This window comes from Rhizophagus irregularis, chromosome 11, assembly GCF_026210795.1.
Source record: "Rhizophagus irregularis chromosome 11, complete sequence".
Classification (NCBI taxonomy): Eukaryota; Fungi; Glomeromycota; class Glomeromycetes; order Glomerales; family Glomeraceae; genus Rhizophagus; species Rhizophagus irregularis.
The window spans coordinates 3,152,672-3,179,533 of NC_089439.1; the positions used below are offsets into that span (position 1 = coordinate 3,152,672).

General features: G+C 26.1%; 4 protein-coding genes across 4 annotated transcripts; 3 read left to right on the top strand and 1 right to left on the bottom strand.

The window, feature by feature from the left end:
• The first annotated feature begins 1,051 nt into the window (after positions 1–1,051).
• On the top strand, positions 1,052–3,942 carry OCT59_003170 (uncharacterized protein). The gene has a single exon (XM_066145443.1). It carries the CDS (start codon positions 1,446–1,448, stop codon positions 3,708–3,710), a length of 2,265 nt encoding a protein of 754 aa, XP_065996166.1. The 5' UTR covers positions 1,052–1,445; the 3' UTR covers positions 3,711–3,942.
• An 852-nt stretch (positions 3,943–4,794) lies between these two features.
• OCT59_003171 (uncharacterized protein) lies at positions 4,795–6,270 on the top strand (the record flags this gene model as incomplete). Its single annotated transcript, XM_025325792.2, has 1 exon — positions 4,795–6,270. Exon 1 carries the CDS (start codon positions 5,062–5,064, stop codon positions 6,268–6,270), a length of 1,209 nt encoding a protein of 402 aa, XP_025179473.1. The 5' UTR covers positions 4,795–5,061.
• Positions 6,271–18,677: 12,407 nt separating this feature from the next.
• On the bottom strand, positions 18,678–19,666 carry OCT59_003172 (uncharacterized protein; the record flags this gene model as incomplete). Its single annotated transcript, XM_066145444.1, has 4 exons — positions 18,678–18,768; positions 18,838–18,906; positions 19,250–19,271; positions 19,582–19,666. The coding sequence occupies 4 exons, from the start codon at positions 19,664–19,666 to the stop codon at positions 18,678–18,680; spliced, it is 267 nt and encodes an 88-aa protein (XP_065996167.1).
• Positions 19,667–21,373: 1,707 nt separating this feature from the next.
• On the top strand, positions 21,374–24,013 carry OCT59_003173 (uncharacterized protein). The gene is made up of 8 exons (XM_066145445.1): positions 21,374–21,401; positions 21,480–22,004; positions 22,071–22,127; positions 22,202–22,571; positions 22,640–22,797; positions 22,881–22,971; positions 23,038–23,146; positions 23,233–24,013. Exons 1-8 carry the CDS (start codon positions 21,386–21,388, stop codon positions 23,860–23,862), a joined length of 1,956 nt encoding a protein of 651 aa, XP_065996168.1. The 5' UTR covers positions 21,374–21,385; the 3' UTR covers positions 23,863–24,013.
• The last annotated feature ends 2,849 nt before the right edge of the window (positions 24,014–26,862 follow it).

Below are 26,862 nucleotides of genomic sequence, written 5' to 3' on the forward strand. Positions count from 1 at the left end.
TTTTACCAAAATTTACAAATTTTTAAATATTATACTAGACTATATCTAATGTACGAAAAAAAAACCAGATTTCATATAAAGTATGGTACATACGCTATGTTTATGGGAGAGGATGCACTATCATAATACATAATAACTACATTTGATTGGATTAATAATCAATTATACCAAAAAAAATATGATGATTTACAAAATGAAATAGTAATAAAATATTGAATAAAAATAAAAATATAAAAAGCTGAAGAAAAAATAAAAATAAAAAAATAAATATATTCTGAACCAAATTTTTGTTTCAAGGAGATGATCTTTTCATTTTAAGGAGAACATTTACATTTACTAATAATATCAGATGTTTATCAATCACTTTTAGAAAGAAAAACAAGAATTTTGAAAATTTTCTCTCCTTGCTGCATACCAACAGCGCATTATCTATCATATATCTCAAAAGGATTCAAGGAAGGGTATTCAAAAGGGTGCAGTATTCACCATCTAAAAATGAAATAGTTAAGAAATGTATATAGATGCTCAATATAGTAAATAATATTCATATCTTGTTTACTTGTTATATATTGAATATACCTTATTAATTATATTATTTCAAATTCAAATTGTTCTGTATTAAGAAAGTAATTGTTTGGATAAAAAAACCAATTATATTTATTCTTGTAATTATATATAAAAAAAGAACCTTTAATAGGAACTTGAGGTTGGAAAAAATATGCTTTTATTTTAAATTTGTAAATCATTACCTATTTTTTTATACTGTTTTACTCTCCGAAGTTCCAGAAATTTCATTAAAGTAATTAGGTACGTAAAAATCTTGTTACCTTTTTTAATCCTTTACAGTATTAAAAATAAAGAACAATGTAAACTTATTGCAGCGGAAAATTATGATAATAATAAATAATCATATATTTTTTACTTTTTTTATACTAAACTTTAGTCTTCCCGAATTTTTCGGCCTTTATTCTTGTATTATTAAAGGCTTTGCGTACGATTTACTAAAATTGGTTACATTTATAAAAAGCCCCCAATTTTTTTTCACAAGTATTTATTCATTTTTTATCTTTTTTTCATGTAATTTTTTCCCTTTTTCTTAAATAAAAAAAAATCAAAAAAAAAAAAAATCAAAAAAAATCAAAAAAAAAATTTTTCCAAGTCTTTTTTTAAAAAAATAAACAAGAAACAAAAAAATTTATTTTTTTAATTTTTCTCTCTCTATAACAACAAAAAAAGAGTGAAAAAAGTATTAAAAATATAAACATCTTTTCTTTTTTGTTTATTTTTTTACAATTTTTTTTTTGAAAAAAGAAAAAAGGAAAAAGAAAAATATTTTAAAAAGAAAAAAAATATTTTTTTTTTGTTTTTTCTTTTTTAAAAAAAAAAATTTTATTACTTATATTATACATATAAATTTATACATACATTATTTTTTTTCCGAAAACATGTATAACAACAATTCAAATCAAATGTACCCTTCCAATATGCACGCAAGTCGTTCGGCCGTGGATGCTCTATTAAAAGATTTAGGGGCCGAGCCACTTTTTTCTTCTATTAACGATCCTCCTCCCGGTATTCCTGTTTCTTATAACAATTATAATCCCGTTCAATCATCGGAACAAAATGCTTTCTCTGAAGCTTTTATATCTCTGTTACAAAGAATTAATCAACAAAACGCTCAAAATTTACCAAATACACAAAACATACAAAACATACAAAACTTACAAAATCAACAGCAATTACATAATTCTTCACAGATTTTTGGTCAAAGTATACAACAACAACAGCAACAACAAAATCAGAATTTAAATTCAAATCAAGTTGGTCTTCCAAATCCAATATCAATACTGAATGAAATGCATCAAAGAAATAGAGGATCTAGTATTCCACCAAAATATTCTTTTACTATCGATCCTAATACTGGAAATTTTTATTGTCAACTTGAAGTTTTTGGTAAGGTATTTAAGACGGAACGTCCAACTTTAAGAAAACAACAAGCAAAAGAAGAAGCTGCTTTAATGGCTTTACGAAATCTCGTGAATGAAAATAATTCATCTGATGGCAATAGAAGGGTTTTAGGTTCTGATATAATGAAACTTTATGAACCTTCTTTTAGTAATTATCCTGAGAATCGTACCGAAATTATTTCAAAGTCTGAAAGTTGGTATAGAAAACAATTAAATGAGTTCCCCGGAAAACAACCTCGTGTGATACTTTTGGAATTTTGCCAAATGCATCGTTTATCGACTCCTTCATATCAACCTCTCAATGATTATAATGGCCATACTTATTATGAATGTAGTGTAGGGGATAGACGTTTTAAAAGTGATAAATCATTTGTAAAATCAAGTGAAGCAAAAGATTATGTAGCTCATATCGCATTTGAAATTTTATTTAAAGAAATGTGTGAAAAAGAACGTAGGAATGATGTGGGACAAGTTGATACTAGATCAATTTTAAATTTTATTGAAAATCATATTACATCAAGTCCTAGTTCAAATATTAATAGTTCTCATTCAAATTTTGGTAGTCCTCTTTCAAATATTAGTCCTCATTCAAATCTTGGTAGTCCTCATTCAAATCTTAGTAGTCCTCTTTCAAATCTTGGTAGTCCTCTTTCAAATCTTAGTCCTCATTCAAATCTCAATAGTCCTCATTCAAATCTTGGTAGTTCTCATTCAAACATTAGTAGTCCTCATTCACTTATGAATAGTTCACATTCTGATGTTAAATTGAATGTTGGTAGTTCACATTTAAATGTCACTAATCCTTATTCGAATTTTGGTTATTCTCCTAATCCTCCTCCTCATTTAAATAATTCAAGCCTCACCGGTCTACATAACCCGCAATCAGGTGTCACCAATTCACATTTGAATATGGGTAGCCTGCATACAGCCATCAATAATCTACATTCGGGTCTGAGTAACCCACATTCAAGTGTCACCAATCCACATAACCCACATTCAAGTGCACATAATCCTTATTCAAGTGTCACCAATCCACATAATCCACAATCAAGTATCACTAGTTCGCACTTTAATATGAACACTAATCCACATTTGAGCATGGGTGGTCCACATTCAAACGTCAATAATTCTTCACATTTGACTATGGACAGCCCACGCTCAAATGTTGATAGTTCATTTGCTACGAACATCACTAGTCCACATTCACACTTGAATAGTTCTTACCTGAATGTTAATAATCCACATACGAACAATAATAGTTCACATCTGAATGAGATTACTGCCAGCCTGGTGTTACCTAATTATAGCCATGAAGTTTCAAATATCAAAATTGAAGAATCAAATCCATTAAGCCCGCAAAGTATGGACATACCAATCATCAAACCAGAAGAAAGTAATATAAGAGATCAGCTACAAACTGCATCATCACCAATTTCTTATCATCCTTATCGTACAGTTGGAAGGGAAAGATTTCCGCAAAATCCATCGTACAATAATAATCAATTCATAAAAAAGAATACTGGATTTTGCAAAAAATTTACAAGTTTATTATATGAGATGTCCCAATCAAAACGTTGGACACCACCGGAGTTTAATTTTGAAAATGGAATTAATGGATTTATCTGTGTATGTAGTGTACAGGATTATATGTTTAGAGGTAAAGCATGTTCAAGAAAGGCGGATGCCAAAGAATCTGCTGCTGAAGAAGCTTATCGATTTCTGGCCAGAAATAACAGGGGTTAAATTTTTTTTTTTTTTTGTCAAAAACTTTTTACTATTCTTATTAGAAGGTTTAAAGCGAAAGAAATTCATATCATTAAAATAATAAAATTAAATTTACTGCTTTTATTTGGTAAATTTATTATTACAATAATTCTATTAATATAATTAAATATAAGAATGTATCACATGTGTTCATTTACGTGATCATAATAATTTTAAAGCCAAAAATAAAAAAAAATAAAAATATTCAATTAAATAATTTTTTGGGAGTAAAATTTTAACCTCTCATAAGTAAAGCGCGACTTAAATAAATCCATAAATCAATTCTTTAAAAGAATATTTTAAGATCCTTGCTCTACACATAAACCGGATCACCGGATGAACTTTTCCAAAGCTTCCAGAACCAATTTCCTGAAAATTGTTACCGGAGTTGGTTCTGGAATAAATTTCTAATAGCTTAGTAAATTTTGAGAAATTTTTATGGGTCATTTCAAAATTGACATTAATAACCTAAAATGGGTTGAATAGGCTATTAGAAGTTTTTCTCGTCCTTCTAGAACGGATTATTATATAAATTTATTTCGATGTGAATTTCTTGACATATCAAACATTCTCAACTGAACCAGCAGTCGAATTTGATTCATTTCTTGAAAGATCAACAATCCAAGACATGATCAGATTCATAAATAGGGTCACCTCCACTTAAACGACTTCTAGCGATCCCTTTACTAATAAATTTTATTCACTATAAGTATAACCCATTAAATACAAATATACCATAATTTAATCAATAACCATTCTTTTTGATTTCACTAATTTCGTTTCTTCGCGTTTATTTACAAAGCCTCTCAACCAATTCGTTCCATTAGAAAATTCCAATACCTAGCGTGAGAAATCATTGTTTTTTCAGAGAAATTTATTGTTATAGAAATAAAACAAATAAATTTGATATTATTTAATTGATTGACAATTTATTATAATCATGACGAATATGACGAATTATATAAATACGATGATGTTACACATTTTTAAATAATGGAGGTTTTTAAGAAAGTTCTTTTTTGTAAATATCATTGTGTCAATCGTAATAAAATTTGAACTAGAGGATTTGATGTTTCCATGGTTTATTTTTAGGTTAACACAAAAGAGTAAAGAAGATTTCTCAAATTTAATATATCTATAAATAATTCATGCATATTCTAATTATCCTTTAACTAAATATGCATTCTTAATTCCTAATATAACACAAATCCCCTTTAATAGTAAAGAAGAAAAAAAAATTTTTAATTATCAGTTCGATTTTTTTTTAATATAAATATCATTAATTCAATTTTTTATTTTAACCAATTTCTTCCAAAATCCTAATTAAAAGATGGCAGATAATTTTCCACCAGAATTGTCATTTGACAATTATAAACTTTTGTCCGATTTATTATTAATTTCATTTATATTATTATCATTTCATTCCCCAAGATCTCTTCTTCATTTAATTATTTTAATTATCATAATAATTTGTTTTATAATTCAACCTATAATATATAAAGGAAAATATTCAGCAATTGTACATTCAAGAGTATCATCATTTGCTATAACATTCGGATTTAAAATGTGTATTTGGTTAAAAAATTTTGTCAATATAACTCACAATACAACCGTCTCTGATTTTCAACCATTTTTATATACTTTATTTTATTGGAGGAAAAATGTTACGAGCGGGAAAAAAGATGATTTTCAACCTACAAATAAACTAATCATTAAAAATATTTTAGAAAGGATCGTATTCATGTTTATTAAATGGATAATTTATGAAGGTTGTTTTATATTAGTAGATATGTATTCAAATATAAATGAGATTCCGCCTTCTCCTTATTTTTTTAGAATATTTGATATGTTTATAAGTGGTAAATCCCCTATTACTATTAAATTATTATTACTTTGTTCTTTATACATGGTACTTGTTTATTTTATTATGAGTTTAACTTATGATCAATTTCTTTTAATTACTGGAATCATTTTACTTTTCTTAAATATTATTTTTCCTTTCCTATCTGACACCAATATCACCTTTTTTAAAAGGAAAATAATTACTATTAGAAGATGGTGTATCTCATTTTTATTTGATACACAATATATATTTAATTCACCATGGTTATCAACATCTCCAAGAGAATTTTGGAGTTATAGATGGAATACATTTTATAATGAAATTTGGAAAGAATTAGGATATATTCCTTTACATAATTATTTAATCACTTCTCATTCTTTTTCTTCTAATAACAAAAAGAAATTAATAAAAATGATGGGAGTTTTAGGAGCATTTTTTATTAGTGGTATATTACATGAATATTTATTATGGACAGAAACAAACAAATTAACTTTAGAACAATTCAATTTCTTTTTATTTCATGGTATAATTTTTATTATTTGGGAATTTATTTCAATTAAAAATGATTTTAAAGGTAGAATTATTTTATTTTTAATCTTATTTTTTAGTTTACCTTCTATGATTGAACCTTATCTTAGATATGAACAATGGATAATACCATCTTATTTCATAAATATTAATAGAATTTCTTCTTAATGTATAAGTTATTTTAATTTATTTTTAATAATAATATAGATATTATTTTTATATTTTTTTATAATTTATTTAAATGATAATTAAAATAAATAAATAATAAATAATAAAAAATAATAATCTTATATAATTAAAGTATTTAACTTAACATTACCCAGAAAAATAATTATAAAATAATTAAATATTTTGTAATAATCTATTTTATAATTTATTTATGATATAATAGTTTGTTTTTTTTTTCTTTTTCTTTATAATACATTTTTTATTTTTATTTATTTTATTTTTTTATAATATATTATATTAGTGTTTTTTTTTATATAATAAATTGTTAAAGTTACTACAAAAAAAATATTGATAATAACTTTTAAATAATATATTAATTGTTATTTTAAAAGTAAGCAATATTCTTTTTTTAATTAACTACTGGTGAATATAAAATTAATCTTAAATTAATTTATTAATTTTAGAAATCATCTGTACATTTTTTTTATATTTATATTTTTTTATTACATAATTTCATATAAAGTTTTTTCAGTAAGTTTCTTAAAAAATAAAGTTTTTAAAATTAAATAATAAAGTTTAAAACTGTGATTTTTTAATTGTATAAATTTTATTAAATATTACAAAGGTTATATTGTATAAAAAATTTGTATTATTATATATATATAATATGAAATTTTACTATGAAAATCATTATAAATTTAATATACAGTCAGATCTTTATATACCGATATAATATATACCGATATTTACTTATACCGATAATTTTAATTTTCCCATTTTTCAACTAATAAAAAAATTTTATTATATTAATGTTTTATATGATTTTACGATATAACGTTATTCAATACTATTTCTTTATCCCTCATATAGTAACGTATATATAGATCTGATTTATATACCAATATATTAATTATTTAAGGTTAGATTACATAAATGAAGTTATGCAATTTTTTCTACTTCTAATTCTTGATGTAATTATATTGATTGTAATTATATAATTGATACAATTTTAATCCCTAATGTAATACATAATTGATACAATTTTATTAATAAATTTTTTAAATTTTATAAATGTAGATTAAAGTTGTTTATATATATTAAAATATTTTATACCAATATTAATTATGTTATTTATAATAATATCGGCATATAAAATTTTTTTTATAAACCAATAATTTGATATACCGATGCTTTTTTCTAAAAATAATAATATTAGTATATAGAAGTTTGACTGTATAATAAAAAAATTCTATTTATACCTAATGGATATTATATTCTAGTTATATGATATATAGCAAATATAATTAAAAATAAAAAATCTATTAATAAATTGACATTAATAAATAGTAGATGTGATCATTGGTAGACTGGTATAGCAAGTCCTAGAAATGGTTACTAACTCAAGTTGAAACTATTACTCTATTACATAGTTCATCAGAGTGTGATGGAAGACTGTTGCCAAAGGTCCTATAGCATTTTAGTATTCAGGTAGCCCTTTGAGGTTATAATGGTAGAGGTAAAATTACCAACCACCATATGGTAGTCTACTAATTTGATAGAACTGTGAACATATTACAGTCGACTCTAACCTTATGGTAATATGAAGATTGTGGTAGTATTTGGCAAACTAACATATTATCCTTAAGAAATAGGAAGAGGTTAAAAGGTAAGTTTAGGATCTCTAAGATATTTTTAAAGGACGCTTTAAATCTTTTTTTAGAAAGCGAAGTCTTTTATCTTTAAATAGAATAACAAGATTAATAACCACAGTACCGCTAATAGATTAGTTTTTCACTACTTGTAATTGTTTACTTTTATTATGTTTTTTGTTATTAGTTACTTATCTCTCAGAAATAAAATAAAATAAATAAATAATAATTTGATACTAAATATTGAATTATTATAAATATTAATTAAATATATTAAAAATTAAAGAATAGTACTTAAATAACAACTGTAATTCAAACTGGTCTAACTGAAAACTCCTCATATTATTAAAATAAGTCACACTATAGCCTAAAATAAAGTTTACATATAAAATTCTTTAAAGATTCTACTATAAAAGAAAATTTATGTTATATTATTATAATTTTTTTCCTTTTTGGTTAATTAACCAACAGAATTTAAGCAAATTCTAAAGTAAAGTTTCATATAAAAGTAAAATTTCTATCAGTAACATATCTTAATAATAAGCAAAATCCTTATAATTGGGCTTAAAAGCAGTCATTTGAGCCATTATTTAAATATATTTAAAATAATATTAAAATTTACTTTTTATTAGAAACTATATATACTGTATTTAACTATTTTTAATATTTTTCTAAGATTTATGTAAATTTCTAATACAGTCTGACTCTCGTATAATCATACCCTATGTAGTCACACTTCTTTATAAGCACCCATTTTTGTAAAATAGGATTTTGGTACTATTAAATTACCTCCATATTAGCTATAATCACTATCACATAAAATTCTTAAATGATATATTACTTTTATTAGTCAATAAACCTCTCGTAATCACATAGTTTTTATTGGTGTATCAATTTGATTTTATAACATAATTGATCATTCAATTTGTAATATATTAAATCATATAAATTCGCAGCAATAGATCATTGCTTAACATAAAGACACAAAAAACTCTCACTATGTCTCCTATTAGATTCCAACTAAAACAATGCTGCACAATTGTAAGTAATGATGTTAAACATCAGATATGTGAGTAGTCGACAGCAAATAAGAGCAAGAGACATGAAAATATTGCAAACCACTTCAATGAAAAGTGTCCTAATTTGAATATTGAAAGGAGTACAATTTCAAAGATTCTGGCACAAAATGACAGGTGAAAAGCAATAAATACTGAAGATTCAGTTCAAATATTTAGACATAAAAAAGTCATGTTTCTGGATATGAACATGCAATGACCTATGACGGTTAACATAACAGCTGGTGGTGTAATATTAACAGATTTATTAATAAAAGAAAAAGCAAGAACCTTTGGCGAAGCTTTTAATATTTAAGAAGAAGATTTGTCTTTTTCTAATGACTGGTTATATAAGTTTAAAAAATGTAATAATATTCATAAATACTGTATACACAGGAAATCAGGAAGTGCACTATTAGCATCTCTTTCAGAAGAGTGAGCAAGGTTACAAGAAGTATTAGGTTGATATTCTCTTAACTGTATCTACAACATTGATGAAATGGTAAGTTTTCTCTTTTTTTTTTATTGAAAATTAAATGGAAAGTGTTAAAAAAACATTAATCAGAATGTAGCAGAACATTTTATATATCGATCATCTGCATAATCCCAATTAAATACATGCATAATGCATAATTTAGAAATTAGGAATGCGTATAATGAACTTTATGAACAAAAATTAATTTTTTTTATTCCTTAAGGACTTTTTTACTATATGTCACCAAGTGAAACACTTTCATCAAAGTCAGTTTCCGGTTAAAAGAAGGACAAAATTGAGTTACTGTTCTTTTTAGCGTTAATGTGACAGGAACTGACAAGTTAAAGTTGTGGGTAATTGGAAATTTAAAGCATCCAAGATTTCTTTCAAAGGTTAATTTGGAACGTCTTCCTGTCTATTATTAAGGTAATCCTAAAGCATGGATGAACTCATCAGTTTTTGAAGAAGTTTTTCATGAAATGGATAGATGCTTTAGAATTCAAGATAAAAAAATCTTGCTTTCATATAGGCTGATTTGTTTTTACTCTGCATTAAAAAGAGTTATTGAATTGAATTTCACAATTTTTGTTACTCAAAATTGTTTTGTAATACCAAAAAATCATCTGATTAATGATCACTTGACTAAATAATAAGTTGAGCAAAAATTTACATTTGCGAAACTTAAATTATTAAATGTAAAAAAGCTGTAAAAAAACTTATTTCATTAATAAAAAACCCATTTTTCATATATATGGAATTTTTAACATATATTATTAAAAAGTAAATATATTTTAATAAAATATAAAGTAAAATAAAAATTTATATAGTCTTAGTAGCTATAAATGTTTATAAAAGTACTCTCCATTAATATTGATGCTACAAATATGAAATACATATCATTAGAATCCTCTCAATGAATTGAATCCAATCATATAAAGAATTAAAGATCATAAAAATCAAATTATTGGATGCAGAGTTTGTTAACTTTGAATTTTAATATTATTGTTTACTATAAAATCATATGACTATAACGTAATTTTGACCATTTTGACTTTTGGAGAAACCCAAATCAAAATTATTTTGATCATTTTGACCATTTCAAAGGTTAAAATTAACCAATTTCTATTTCATGTATAGTATCATAAGAGAAATAAAAAACAGTAATCTCAAGAATACAAACCTAGAAAACTGGTATAACTGCCATTTATGGAATATAATATTTGACCGAATATTCAGAAATGTACAGGTAATGGCTATTATCAGATAATTTTTTACCTTTAAAAAGTAGCTTTTTTTGGTCTGACTAGATTTTTTTTACAATTAAAAAGGAAAAATACAAATGTGTTGATAGCAACGCATAAAAATAAAAAAGCTAAAAAAAAACTAGAGGAATATCAGAAAATTGGATGTAAAGGAGATTGGATACTTAGAATTGTAAACAATAGTAACAAAAATGGATTTAGGATGAAAGAAGTGGATAAAAATTAGACAAATAGATAGATATAAAACAAAATGCCTCAAGAAAATTGGCTTAAAACTTCCCAAAACGCTAAAAGATATGTTAATAAATTTTTGCAAGAATCTATCAGATATTTATTGCTGACCAATAATTTAATTTTATAATATGTCTTATAATATTATTATTGATATATTTCAACAATCTGAAAAGATACATTTGCAAATTTTATTGTAATAACCTTATGGAAGTATTAGATATAGTTGAAAAAATTTGATTCAATTTTGACAATATTGGCATCTGTTTTAATTGCAAAAGTTAGTTGTATATTTTTCATTTTATATATATTTTAACTTACAAAACTGATATATTTGTAAATGTTATCTGCAATCTGAATAACAATAGAAATGGCTTAAACAAAAAGACAAACTAACAAATCATCATTTAAGGAAGGACTCTGGACATCACATATATAACTCATAACTGATCTGCATGAATTTAGTACTTTTTGCTTTTGCTAAAATAAATCTAATTTGCTAAAAATCAAATTAAAAGGCCGATCATTGTACTTTCTTTCCCATTAGGCTTTGCCCATTTTTTCCCAAGAAGACATAGATGAAAAATATGATGATTTTTTGCCTTGAGTAATAGTAAAAGGACTTTTCAATATTATATGAAGTTATTACTGAGGTCTTTAGTTTCGCTTGAACTCCTTATGGCTTATATTGAGTTAGGACCATTATCATAAGTCTTGGAGTTACCAACAATAATATAAGATGGCAGTTCCATACAAACGTTCCCCTGGGCTTTCTAAAAAGTTAAAAAGTAGTACGTCTTGATTCTTACGCCTTTAAAGTCTAATTGGCCAAATGGTTCACAGGCTGGATCATTATTTCTTGGAAGAAGCTCTTGACTAACGTATTTCTTGCTAGTTGATGTTGTTAACGGGGGAGTTAGTCTTCTAAAATAAGGAGACAGAGTTGAGGTGTATGTTTGGTATTTTTTACTCAAGTTTTTCTCATTGTACTTTGAGTTTTCCTAAGGTTTATGTTTTTATTTTTTGCTTTTTGTTTTTCTTGGTCGCTTTTTTTCAGTATAACTTATTTTCTTTGGGGAATGGGGGATACTGGAAAATTTAATCGTCATGGTAGCTTGGTGTTACATTTCAAAATCGATGATCAGATAGATGATAAAAGGGGTGACAGGTTGAGTACTGCAGTTTTTGTAGTATGCCGATCATGGTAGTCACATATTAGACTATTATTGGATTGACTTATCTAGGTAGATCTTAGGCTGATTGATCGTTCGCAATAAGGTGAATGTTTTCTGTTAAGGATTGTTTAAAATGAGGTGGGTGTCCCTAGAGTTCCGAACAGATTACCAAATTCAGGTAACCTGACAGGTTAACCTGAATTTTTCAGTTCAGGTTTAGCAATTGCAATTCAGTATCAGTTCAGATTGTAACATCAATATAACCTGAATGACCTGTTGACCTGAAACTATGATTTTATATAATAAGTGAGTTATGGTATTATAATTTACTTTTTATATTGATTTTATATAATAAAAGTGAGTTGTGATATTAGAATTCACTTTTTTATATTGATTTTATATATAAAAAGTAAATTGTGGTATCAGAATTCACTTTTTTATATCGATTTTATATAATAAAAGTGAATTGCAGTATCAGAATTCATTTTTTATATCAATTTTATATAATAAAAGTGAATTGTGGTATCAGAATTCACTTTTTTATATTGATTTTATATATAAAAAGTGAATTGCAGTATCAGAATTCACTTTTTTTATATTGAAAAGTTAGTTGTAGTATTGCGATTTACCTTTTTATACGATTTTAATATAAAAAACTGAATCGCAATATTTCAAAAAAAATGTTTTGCACCATTTTTTTTTTTGATATTTTAATATAAATCCTGAAAATCAGTTCAGGTCAGGTCAAACAGATAATCTGATATAACCTGACCTGACCTGACCTGAAAAAAAATTTCAGGTCAGGTTTATCAATTAACCTGACCTGATCTGACCCATTTGGAACTCTAGGTGTCCCTTTTGGGATTGCATGACACTAAAAAGTTCCCTTAGCGGCTGGACTGCATGACACTAAAAAGTTCCCTAAGGTCTTTGTGAAATAGGTTTATTATTCATAATATGTAGTCAAATAGAGGAATTGAATTTTGTGCGTTTTTGATGGTGCTAATAGTATTTGGCAATAGGGTTCTTTGATCTTTAAATGTAGCAGAGGGGTCTTGCTGGGTACGTATGGCATAGTCGACTTTACCTTATTTGAGATATAACTTGGGGAAGTAGCCATAGTTATTTATATAGAGAAGGTGTTAGGTTTATAATCTTAGCATTTCCTTTTATGTATTTCTTGGAAGATTATTTGTTTTTGTATTAGTTAGTTCTGCACTTTGTTGCAGTTATTTCTTGAATATCTGGTATTCTCTAAAGTAACTTGTGGCAAAAATTAATAAAATTCAAGGGCATACCTTTTATGAACGAACTAAAAATCAAATTATCATATTTTAAATCTATACTAATTTGCTAAAACTCAAAATATGAGTAATAGTAAAATTCTAAATAATATAGGTTTAAATTTGCTTAATAAAGTATAATTTCAGTTTATTCAAATTATTTGTAAATTAGTAAATTTAATTGTTAATTTACTAAAATTAACAGTCTTTTTTTTTTATTATCAATAAAAAAATAAATAATTAATATAAATTAAACTGTTAATTTTTATAATCTATATAATTAAAAAAATTTGTAACGTTTAGATTACCTGTATAAATAAATTCCAAATTGTGCAACATTACTTCTATTGGCCAGTTTTATTACGTGACGTTAAAAAAAGTGACGATAATATAATTCCAGTCAAATCCTGGTGCGAAGCAACAGGTTACAACTAGTTTACAATTAAAAATATATAGATTATAGATAAAAATAATAATTAATAAAAATAATAAATTAAATATAAATAATTATTAAAAAATAAAATGTTGTGAAACTAATCAGACAGTTTTTAGCCTGCATTATGCTTAATTTTGACCAGAATTATATTTAATTTTAGTCAAAATATAACCTGAACCCTGAAACTTATATTTTTAAAAATATTACCTATAAAAGTTAAAAAAAAAAGTTTTAAAAAAAGTACCAATTTGCTCAAATATAAAATATGACTGTAAAATTAACACAATTTGCTAAAACTCATAATTATGACTATTAATTAATTTTCAATCAATTTGCTCTATCTAAAATTATGAATTTAATCTAATTTTAATTGAATTTGCTAAAACTCAAATATGAGTTATATATGTAATGTCCGGAGTCCTTTTAAGGGTACAGAGTACCAAAAATGACCTTAAGAGAAAGATTATCACCAGATGCTTGCATATATATCAACTCTGAAAAAAGTAAAAATATGTGTCAAAGTGAATGATAAATGGGCATGCGTCAATTAAAAATGGGAAATCTACTTCAAAACCAAATTTGAGGTTTTTGGCTTATATTGTGTAAACTAAGATTGCTTGCCAAAACCTCTCCAAAATCCTGCGATAAATTTCGGCAAGATTTTACTATATGTTTACTATAGTTTCGGCAGGGTTTCGGCATTTTGGCAAAGTTTCAGCAGGATTTTTAATATGATTTAATATAGTTTTGGCATTTTCCGTATAGGTTTCGGCAGTTATTAAGAAGGTTTCGGCAAGCAACCTTAATGTAAACCATCAATGTACACTATTTTCACTTAATATTGTATGCCGATAAGCATAATAAATTATTGAAATAAAATCAAATAACTGAAATATGCTATAGGGACGATCATTTGATTATTTAACAATCATTGACTTATTTAGCAATAGCATGACGTAAATGATGAAGGTAAAGTCACATGATATGGATAAAAGTTTAGCCACCAAATTTCCCTTTAACTGACACACGAAAGTAAAATGTTTTTTTTTGCAAATAAATTAATTTCATTTTTCTCAAAATGATAAAAATGTTGATTTTCCCCTTTTTAACTGACACACGCCCAAATGATTATGGCCAATATTACTATACCCTGGATTTCTGAATTCTATTCCATTAATTTAATTCTTTGGCAAAATGGAAACTCTTATCCTATTAAAAATATTTTTTATAAGTTTCAATAAAAAATGATTTTACATCATGTAAACTGAAATTAATTGCAAAATGCAGACCGTATACAGTCAAACCTTAATATAACAAACTCTTGATATAGTGAATTTTTCAGACAACTATAATAAATTTTCCCTTGCTATAACAAATTAACCAATCAAATCTCTTAAAATCTTCACTATAGCCCTATAGCGAAGTTAAGGTTTAGAACCTAGGGTTCGTTATAATAAGGGTTGACTGTAGTAAAATTAATATGAATTAAGACAGAATATCCTGATCATAAAGTAAATTGTGATGCAGTAAAATTATATAAGCAAGAATTAATATATATAAATCTCTCCAGTCTGTAGAGATTGTGAAGTATAGATTTAAAATTTTTTTTAGAAAAAGTAAATTTTGTGATACAATAAAGTATATGAATTATAATAATCTATCAGAATTGTAAATTTAGAATTTTTCAAGAAAAATAGTGATATAAAAGAAAAGTTATAAAAAAGAGATTAAATAATATCCCATAATTTTTGGAAAAGATAAAAATAAGGGGTTAATCCATATAAAATTAAATATTAAAATAAAAAAACAATAATAAATTATTTTATCATTAATCATTAATGATAAAAAATAAATATTATATTATTCTTTTTGATATTAAATATTAATCTTTTTGTATATATAACTCTTAAAAAATTATAAAAATAAGAAAAATAACAATGCATTAATATTTTTTTGCAGGTCAAAAAAAAAAAACATTTTTGTCATACATAATCATATATATTTTGATCAAGTCAAGAAGTAATATGAGAAGGATTAAGATCATAATTTTTATATCCTTTATGATATTTATTATTACACAAACTATTTATTATATGATTTATAATGATCACATAAAGAATGTGTCTATTTGGCATAAAATTTACAAAAATGTTTCTTTAATACTACTCTAACATAATAAGAAACTGATTTTTATTCTTGCAAAAGTTACTTTAAACATGAATTTTAACCTATTATATAATATATAATTTATATAATAATATAACTGTTGTAACTGTATGTATAGAGATTATTAATTTTTAAAAAAAAGCAATATCTTTATTATTATTATTGTTATTTAATAAGGAAAAAATTTTATTACATTTTCAATTTATTTTATATTATTTACTATTACCAGTAATTTATATTGTTAATTTATTCACATTTTGTCTCTTCCATCCCTTCTTCCTTATCTTTGATAATTTTATCATTTCATTTTTACTTTTATAAAAATTTTCACAATAAATATACCTCTTATTATAGCAAGCTAAATAATATAATAAGCTGAATAATAACTATAGCTATAGACAAGTATTACACTATCATCATTCATTTAAAGTTTATAATAGTCATATAATTTTAATTGTGATAGATGTGATGTACTGTATGCTATTGATAAATAGTGTAAATCTACTTCTTTTTTTAAGATAACTAGTTTATACCTCTTTAGTTTTTTTTTTCTATTGCTGTATATATCAGAATATTATTATTTTGATTGCAAAATATATTATTAAAATATTTTAACAGAAAGGCTTATTTTAATTGATAGAAAATTGAGTTTAGTTGAATTGTAAGGATAATGATAAGTTTTACAATATGTATCTTTAAATATTGAATCAAAAAAAATGTGTTAATTTGAATTTTACAATTATTACATATTGGTATTTACCAATAACATAGTCTGTTTTATAATATTTTTAATGGTTGCATTTGATAATATATTTACTCTCAATTATAAGTATTTTCAATATAATAATCATTAAAACATAATAAATATTTTTCGATCGCATCAGCAAATAGCTAGATGATGGATATCTTACCAATAGAATAGATTTGATAAGAATATAAAAGAAGTTTTATTGTAATTTTTTATTTTTTATCATAATGCAAAGGTCTAAATGCAAAACACAGTTTCTACATATTTTTCAAATAAATTAAACCTAAATAAAATTGCATAAACATCAAATATAGTAGAAATTAAATTATCTAATAAATCAATTGCTGTTCGATATTCAACATCCTTACATGTTAAATTAAATTTTTGCATAATTTTATTTTTAATTTTAAGCCACTCACTTCATGCAAATTTTAGAAAAAGATTAATTTGCCATGATATGGCAATTTTGGCAACTACTAAAAATATAAAAGGTGCAGAAAATTGGTATATTTTTTTTTTCATTTTATTATTGTTTTTAATTATTTTATTCTTATTTCTTTAGAAATAGTCTTTTTTTTAGGATAATAATTGGAATAGAGATAAATAAAAAGTAAATATATGCAGATCGGATGTAATTAAAAAATGTTCTCTTCTTTTTATGATAGAATATTATTAATCAAGCCAACCTGAATTAAGTCAAGTATTAATTTAAACTCAGATTAACTCAACTCATTGACTTATTTGAAATATTAGGTATCAGTTCTGATTTTTAGGTTTAGATATATAGATGAACTTTAAAAATTTTATTTTTTTAAAAAAATTATTTAACCTTTTTTTTTCTTTTATTTTGTAGGTATCAGATTCAACATGAACTTTAAATAAGTAAGTTTTAAAGAAATTTGAAAAACTTCTTATTTTTTAAAAAATTTATTTAATTTTTTTTAAAATCTAACTTTTTTTTTTTATTTTATAGATATCAGTTTTGGCTTTTGCATGACATATTAGATAGGTAAATTTTGAAGTTTGCAAAACTTTTTTATTTTTTAAAAATTTTTTTCTTTTATTTGTAAATGTTAGTTTCAATTCTTAAATGTTAAATAGGTGAGTTTAAAGTTTCATTTCAAAATTTCTTTGATTTTTTTTAAAAATTAATTAACATTCTTTTATTTTATAGATATTGGATTTAGATTTTTGAATGTTAGATAGGTGGATTTTAAAGTTTCATTTTAAAACTTTTTAATTTTTTTAAAATTAATTTAACATTTTTCTTTTATTTTATAGATATTGGGTTTAGATTCTTAAATGTTAGATAGATGAATTTTGAAGTTTTCTTCTTTAATATTTTTTTTAAAATTAATTTAACATTTTTCTTTTATTTGTAAATATTGGCTTTGATTCTTGAATGCTGGATAAGTGAATTTTGAAGTTATGTTTTAGAACTTCTTTAATTTTTTTTTTTATTTGTAGATATCAGCTTTGATTCTTGAATGTTAAGGTAAGTTTTGAAGGTTTATTTTGAAACTAATTTTTTTTAATATTTTTTTCTTTTATTTTATAGATATCAGTTTTAGACTCTTGAGGTGTGTTTCAAAGTTTTGTTTTAAAACTAATTTCTTTTTAAATTTTATTTAACATTTTTTCTTTTATTTTATAGATATCAGTTTTAGATTATTAGATGTTGGATAGTTGGATTTTGAAGTTTTATTTTGAAACTTTTTTTCAATTTTTTTTTAACTTTTTTTCTTTTACTTGTAGATGTCAGCTTCGATTCTTTAATTTTGGATAGATGAGTTTTGAAGTTTCATTTCAAACCTTTTTTATTTTTTTTTAAATCTTTATTTTTTTAAAAAATTTATTAGTTTTTTTTTCTTTTATTTGTAGATATCAGCTTTGATTCTAGAGTATCAGATATGTGAGTTTCAAAGTTTCACAAAACTTTAATTTTTTTAAAAATTAATTTAACATTTTTTTCTTTTATTTGTAGATATCGGCTTCGTTGGATAGGATGAATTTTGAAACTTTAAAAAATATTAATTATAGACATGATAGCATGAAATTAACAGATCTTTTAACGAAACTTTACTTACATTTCGTTTTTTTCTTTCATTTTTTTTAGGTGACCAGTTAGTTCTTCAGATCTTTGGATATGTAAATTTCTTTTGTAGATATAATATATAGGATATTAGATAGGATATTAGATAGGATATCGTTAATGAAAAAATTCTTTAGTGAAATAGTAATAAATACTGTAACTCTGTAAGTATTGGAAAAATGAGTGTTGGTAAAATGAGTATTGGTAAAATGAGTGTTGGTAAAATAAGTGTTGGTAAAATAAGTGTCGGTAAAATGAACCAGACCCTTTTCTGCTGAACAACACGATAACCTGCCTTTTTTTTATTCATGTTTAAAAGATTCATGATATTTCGATAGCGCGTCTACACTTTTAGATTACCTAAACGAATACAATGCGAACCTTTTGATCAGAGAATAGGGCTTTACCTTAAATTTCTCGAAGTAATTGCTAATAATGAAACAGTTAAAAAACGCGAACGAGCACAGATTCTACTACACAGATATAAAGAGGCAAGCTAAGAGGCAAGCTTAGAGCTTTTTTTAAATTAAAAATAAAGGGTTTGGTGGCGTGGCAGGATCTAGAAGGTTGCCTGACGTTTAAGACTAAAGCTGACCTAACAATGGCACAGAGTAGAAGGTTGCTTAACGTTCAAGGCTAAAAGCTGACCTGATGAGATAGGAATAGATGAGGAATCGAGAAGATGTTGGTTAAATTAATTACTGATCTCGCCCCTTCCTTTTTAGGTGATCGGCCAGACCATAGACAGGTGAGAAAATGGGAGAAAAATCATGCTCTGTCGATCGAAGGTGGTGAAACACCGGTTCACGTCCACAATCCAACATTTGCAGAAATTGGGAAATGCCGATTTCACATTGAACTCATCATCAAGTTTGGAAGGGGGGTACCAACACAATATATGGAGTCCTATCATTGGCCCAGTATTTCGTAATTTAGAGATAGATCTGATAAGGGGAAGGTATGAGTACATATCTAATGATAGAAAAAACGGCAGTGATGATGATACAAATTGTAAGGAAGATCGTAAGAAGATTGGAAGGAAAAGAGATGGATCTTAGACTGAATGGGGATAGATTAGAATTTGGGCGGGAAAGAAGTGGGAAGGAAAATATATATTACTGACAGCTTGAAACTGAGTAAGATGTTCAGAGAAATGCTAGTACAGCTTGCAACAGAATGCGAGAATAATGAACAAATCGTTAGAAAATTACGGACCATTAGAATATTGCATAGTGCCAATCGATTTAAACTCCTTACTATGGATATTCCAAAGGGGTATATCTTTCGACTTTCACGAAGTTGCCAGTCACATAAATGATCCACCATTAGCATTTATGCTCAAAGAGCAAAAGCAATGGTTACGCAAACATTATAATTGGTGCAAGAAAAGAATATAATCTTGACGATCTTTATGATGATAATGAAAGTTAATGGATCAGAACGATAACGGGTAGTTCCTCGATTTGATACTCATATCCATGCTTTCATTCTCATTATAGAGATCAGGATATGAATTTCCACCATACAGATCTGACTAAGGGAAGAGAAAGGGATAAAAATGTTAAAATGTTCAATTTGGTAAAGGTGTTGATGACGTATACCTTCCCCAACAAATTACTTTAATAAACTCCCAGAATAGCTAACAGTTTAGTTAAATTATATTTAAATTATATTTAATTTGAATTTAATTTATTTAATTTATATAGCAGAAAAATTAGTATTCCTTATACGTAAGCATTTGTATATCTGCCCACATGGCCACTGTATATTCTATATGCGTTAATGATCACTGCTAAATATATTATAAATTATCTGATAAATGTTTTGTGTTTAACGTTCAGACTACACCTTTGTGACATGCGTGTCCGTTAGAAAAATTAGATTTTTTACTCCGCACTTCATTTTTGCCTTCATATATTAGTAAAGCATTTGTTATATACTGTGGCCCGCAAAATATAAAAATATGTAGGCCGATTGTCATATTTTATTTATGCTCTAGGAGTAGAACACTGAATTTAGCTCTCATTCAAAGTACTCTTCATCTTACCCTCGTGGTACTTGTTTGGATATCGATCTCTTGCCAATATTTATCCTTAAGAGACATATAAGTCATATTTTCTCATTTAAAGCTATTATTTAAGATATGATCATCATATGATCATCAACATGTGCCTTAGATTACATAGATATACCAAAATAGTAGATCTTATATTACGAATTGCGACATATTCCGTAACGTTCTACAAATGACGAAGCTGCCTGATATAGTTCTGATTTAAACTTTAATTTAACCATAGAAAGATGGAATAATCTTTTCATTTTTTTTAATCAACTTTTTTTTATAATATTGTTTTTATTGTATAGTAGTAGTATTTTAAGGAGGATATAAAGTATCATATTTTTAGCTAAATAAGGGAATTAAAATTACACCCCTTGTAATACGTACTCAAAATAAGCTGTATACGTATACAGTATATTCTGCCAAGAATCAACTATAAATAAGCTGCATCATCTCAATAATAAAATGAATTAAAGCAACATGGATGAATCTATTGAAAGGTGTGTATCATATTTAATTTCTCATCAAGTGAATTGTAATTATAATTTTAATATTTCTTGTTTGAATTTATCCTAGAGGGCTAAAAAAACCCGAGAACGATGATGTAGCCAAGGTACAAACGACAGAAACGACAAAAACCACGGAAACCACAAAAGTTGTAAAGGATGAAGATGATGGTATAACCAAGGATAAAACATTAGTGACTGAAACCACTACTACAACAACTGAAAAAACAGAATCCGGTACAACATTTTATACACAAATTAAAAGTAAATTCGAACAAGTATTTCACGAATTTATTCCCGAGAGTTTACAAAATAATCGCAAAGTTGTTCATGCATTTGATAATTTAAGAGAGAATGTATTAAAAAAGACTAATGATAAGTCAATTAATCCTGAAATTGAATGGGATGCTGAAGTTAGAAAATCTAATGAATTATGTGAGGATGAAAAAAAATTCTTGAAAGAAAGAAAAGAATTTATAAAAGAAGCTTTTGCTAAATATGTTGGAGTTGGTATTGAAGAAATTCATGTTGATGATATTCCCGTGATCGCATTTGCTGGAAGTGGTGGTGGATTTAGGGCTATGATTGCCACCACAGGTAAAATATTTCTCTTATAATTATAAACCATTGTTATTATTTACTAAAATGATAAATATATAACAGCTTATGTGAGAGCATTGCAAGATTCTGGATTATACGATTGTGGCATTTATTTTAGTGGTAAGTAAATAAAGAATTATTAAATAATTATTAAACACGAAATTTTAATCACTATTTTATCTAATTTTTCTTAGGCCTAAGTGGAAGTTGTTGGAATTTAGCAACTCAATATTCTTCAATATGCGCCACAAAAGAAAATCCTGTTCAGGCTTTATTGGATTTTTTTAAAGAAAATTTAACACATAATATAGCAAGCCCTAAAGGATTGTTAAAAGCTTTATCAAATAATTCATCACCTGAAACGGCAGTTGAATTGGTATTTGGTGGATTAGTTGAAAAAAAAGCAGAAGGTTTGGATTTACATGTGGTTGATGTTTATGGATCTTTATTGGGAGCTAGAATTTTAGTTGGACATGATCCGGAATCTCAACGTCTGGATTTTAAATTAAGTCAACAAAGACGATTTATAGAGGGAGGTAAACAAATGATGCCTATTTATACTGCGTAAGTAATACTTTATTTAATTCTAAAATCTTTTTGGAGGAAAACGTTAAGATTATTTAAATTTTTAGTATTCATCATAATCGACCTTGGAAGGATTCGTTGGATGAAAAGGCATCAGCATTTGTGGAAAATTATGAGCAAGTGTGGACTGAATATAGTAAGAAGAAGGATCATATGGCTTGGTATGAATTTACCCCATTTGAAGTAGGTTGTGACGAACAAGCTGGTAAGCACGCATACAAATTCTATCTAGTTTAAATTTCTTAAATTTCTTTAATTTAAAATGTAAAATCCTTTGTTTTTTTCTAGCATGGGTACCTACGTGGGCTTTGGGTCGTAAATTTGAATTCGGAAAGAATGTTAATCGTTTACCAGAAATAAATTTATGCCAATTAATTGGGTATGTTGAGAAAGAATTATAATTTTCAATTAAAAATTTACGATACTTATTTCCTGTTTTTCGTAGAATAATGGGTGCAGCACCAAGTGCTCCTATTTATATTGATGTTCGACAATTTGAGCACTTCTTACCTGAAGGTTGGCTGAAGACAGAATGGAAAAGATTATATGAAGGGGTATGTGTGACTCACAAGAAGAATTAATTCCTTTATTCTTCCGTTTAGATACTTAACGCTAAATTACTTCTTTTTCAAATTTACAGGCTATGGAAGATCTTGGAGAAGAAGGAAGATGGAAATTCGAAGGACACCATTTAGTTCCGACAGCGGAAGTATATAATCATATATATCATTTAAATCCTCCACCATATGAACTTGGGTTAGTGAATAACCAAATTCTAGAATTGATCGATGCCGGTGCATCAAACGATTTGCCATTATACCCATTGGTTCATCCAAGTAGAGAAGTGGATATAATCATAGGATTTGATTGTTCAAGCCAAATTATCAATCATGATTTTTTTGAACAAGAACAATCAGTTTTCACTTCACGTAAAGGAATAACAAAAGTAGCACGTGATGTGGAAAATAAATACTGTGAAGTTTATGATTATGTACCAAATGGCAAGTCTGATGGATACACGACTCCTGCCGTTTATCATAGTACATTCTGTTATTTGCCTTACTTACCTAATGATAAAGTTGATAAAACTTTTGTACCTAGTACCGCTAAATTTGCTTCTTTTGCTAATTTTACTTACACTCCTGATCAAATTGATTTAATGGTTAGACTGGCTAAGCAAAATTGGTTGGAAGTTGAAGAAAAAGTTAAAGGTGTCGTTATTGACGCTTGGAAGAAGAAAAGGGATAAAAGATTGAGTAATTCCAAGTAAAATGAATTTATAATATTTATTTTTATTAATTTATTATTTATATTTATATTTATAAAAAATTTTATAACAAACTGCATATACATATATTGGATTGCTTAAGTAGGAATCAACAGTGATAACTATTAGATTACGAATTCAGAAGTTGTTTTATTGTAAATGCACAGCATCAACCGATAAAATTAATTATTCTCATAACCTTAATTGTTGTAATGTCTTATCCAAAGCTTCCGTTTATTGATATTTCAGCTTTACTTTACGATAATCACTTAGAACTAACAAGTAACAATCGCTTGAATTGATAATTTAGCGCACAAATTTTTGTGATACTCTTACGGTACAACACCGAACACGTACGCGCTTATATAAAAAAGATATAAAATTTGGATGAAGATAAACTTAATAAATTTTTTATTGGTTTTTGTGTATGATAAATCTAATAGCATGTGGTGTTGTTTATTTTTCCCACAACCATAATGTGCAGATTGTTAAAGATAAAATACTACTTCATAAATGTTTATAAATGTAAACTATTAAAAAAAGACACATTTAAATAACATTAATTGAGTGTTTTGCTTCTTTGTTGTGTAGCTATCTTCATCATCAAGCCGTACTTTCATCGGTACTAGAAGAATTTAATTGTAATGCCCGTTTATTTCTTTTTATATTTCTTTTCCACAACTAAAAAAAAAATGAAAGGGTTAACCAAAATATAATCGACGATTCCTGTGAAACATTAGCTTAAACTATTCTAGACCTGATTCGCAGAAGCAACCCTTTCTTTAAATGCCATCATCTGCAAGTTTTGTTATGTCATCGCAAGAATAATTTATGGATCCAATTTTTCGAACTATGTAAAGGGCTGAACAGTAGATACAACAATATGTCATTTCACAATATAATTGCGAACATGTTTTTGAGTCTGTCCTGAATTATTGTCCGAATTTATTGGTTTTTCTTGTTATGTTTTAGCTTTAAATCCAAAGGCTAGTTGTTCCTAGTATCGTCTCAAACATCAAGAAAGCAGTCCTAGGGACTGTTTCACTATCATCTTTTTCTGACCCTTTTCCGTTCCTTCGATTGCCCTCGATGATGTCGAGGACGAACTTTTTCATTTCTTGTAGCTTCCTTTTTAGTGGACGAGTGAACCGGCAAGAGCTTTATTTCTATTCATTTCGCATATTCACCATTCATGTCGTTCATTCTCCAATTTATATTGTTCATTTCTCCCATTCAAATCGTTCATTCTCTCATTCATCCATCTCATATAGTCATATGTATCATTCATTCTCTTATCCATATCGTTCATTCCCGTTCATTCTCTCGTCAATATCGTATAGTTCCCTCTCTTATCCATATTCTCGTTCATGTCATTCATATCGGACTTAAATTCCGTAAACTCGCGATTTAAAAAGTTAATTTGGTTTTTGCGAACTCTCAGTTCTTGTTGAATTTTCTGCTTACGAATGTGACGTGATAAGGCGCGTCCTTGTGGCTATTTGTTTATTTAAAAAAAGAACCACAAAAATATTATATGGAATGCAGGATGGCACTGTTCAAGAGGGAAACACTTATCATGATGAGTAATGATTCTTGAAACAAACATTATGATATTATTTAGACTATTGCTTTATAGAAATTTAGAATTAAAGAGATTGGAAAAGAATTTTGGAGAAACTGAAAAAAAAAAACGAAAGATGATCATTTTACTGAAAATTTTACAAGTTATATCACATGACATTATATGAAGCATTTGTAATGGACGTGATGATTGATGAATAAAATTCGGTAATTTGATATCAGTATTGAGATTATATATGATGATTTAAAATTTATATTTTTATCTTATTTTTTTTGGTTTTTTATAAACATCTGTTATATTTACTCTGATATGCAAAAATTATACAGATAAAAACGAAAACAAACTAAAATATGAATCAAGAGAAAGGAGCCAAAAAAAAAAAGAAGAAAATAAATCCCTTTCATAAATTCTGCAAATCCTTCAACTTTCTTCGTATTCTTCTATCTAAATAAGAACTCCAGTAACTCACCATCCTATTATTCAATGATGAATACTTCTCTTGCGAAATGCGAAACCTAGGCAATATGTATTTAAATACCAAAAGAAATTTTTGCTGAAGAACATACTGAACAAATTTGCAATTGTTCAAAATAATAACCTGCCAAAGCGAAGCGAAGGGAAGTACGGAACTTTTTTACAAGATTTAAATTCAATGTATAATATAATTCCGGTCTATGAAAAAATTTCTGAACAAACTAAGACATGTGATCTATTTTATTAATAATCTTATTACTAGAAATTAATTCCAACAATACCACCTTTTATATACTTAGAAATAAGTTAATGTGATATTTAATGGAATTTTAAAATGAATATCGCAGATACCTAAAGTTCATTTCAATATTGTACGCAAATAAATATTGATGAAAATATGATCCTATAAAGCCTTGCGATAAATAATGATACTGTATGATAGAACAAAAATAATATAATTCATTATTTGGTCTTATATTTGCAAATTATTAATATAGAGTATGGAGAATATCAGAATATCCCGATTTTATCCCATTCTTAAACGGGTTGATCTATTCTCCTATTTAGAATACCTGTCAAATTGCATCATGTCTTTATGTGATTTCAAAGTTATTTCAAAGTATAACAGAAAAGGTTTTTTATATTAAATATTTTATTATATTTTTAACATAAAGATAATTAAGATTTCCGTAGTGTAGTTTATTAATAAACAAGCAGAACAGCAGACCAAAGAGCAGATACGATTGAACAAATTGTGTTAAATCTAACAAATCATTCATCATCACATTGAATATTAAGTTGTCAGTAAAAAAATCCATAAACTATTAATAAGTATTAGTAACGATGCTAATAATATATTTCACAAAAGAACTTAACCGAAAGGAAGTTAATTATGATCATAAAAAAAAAAATACAATATAAAGTTTGCCGCAATACCAACGAAACTT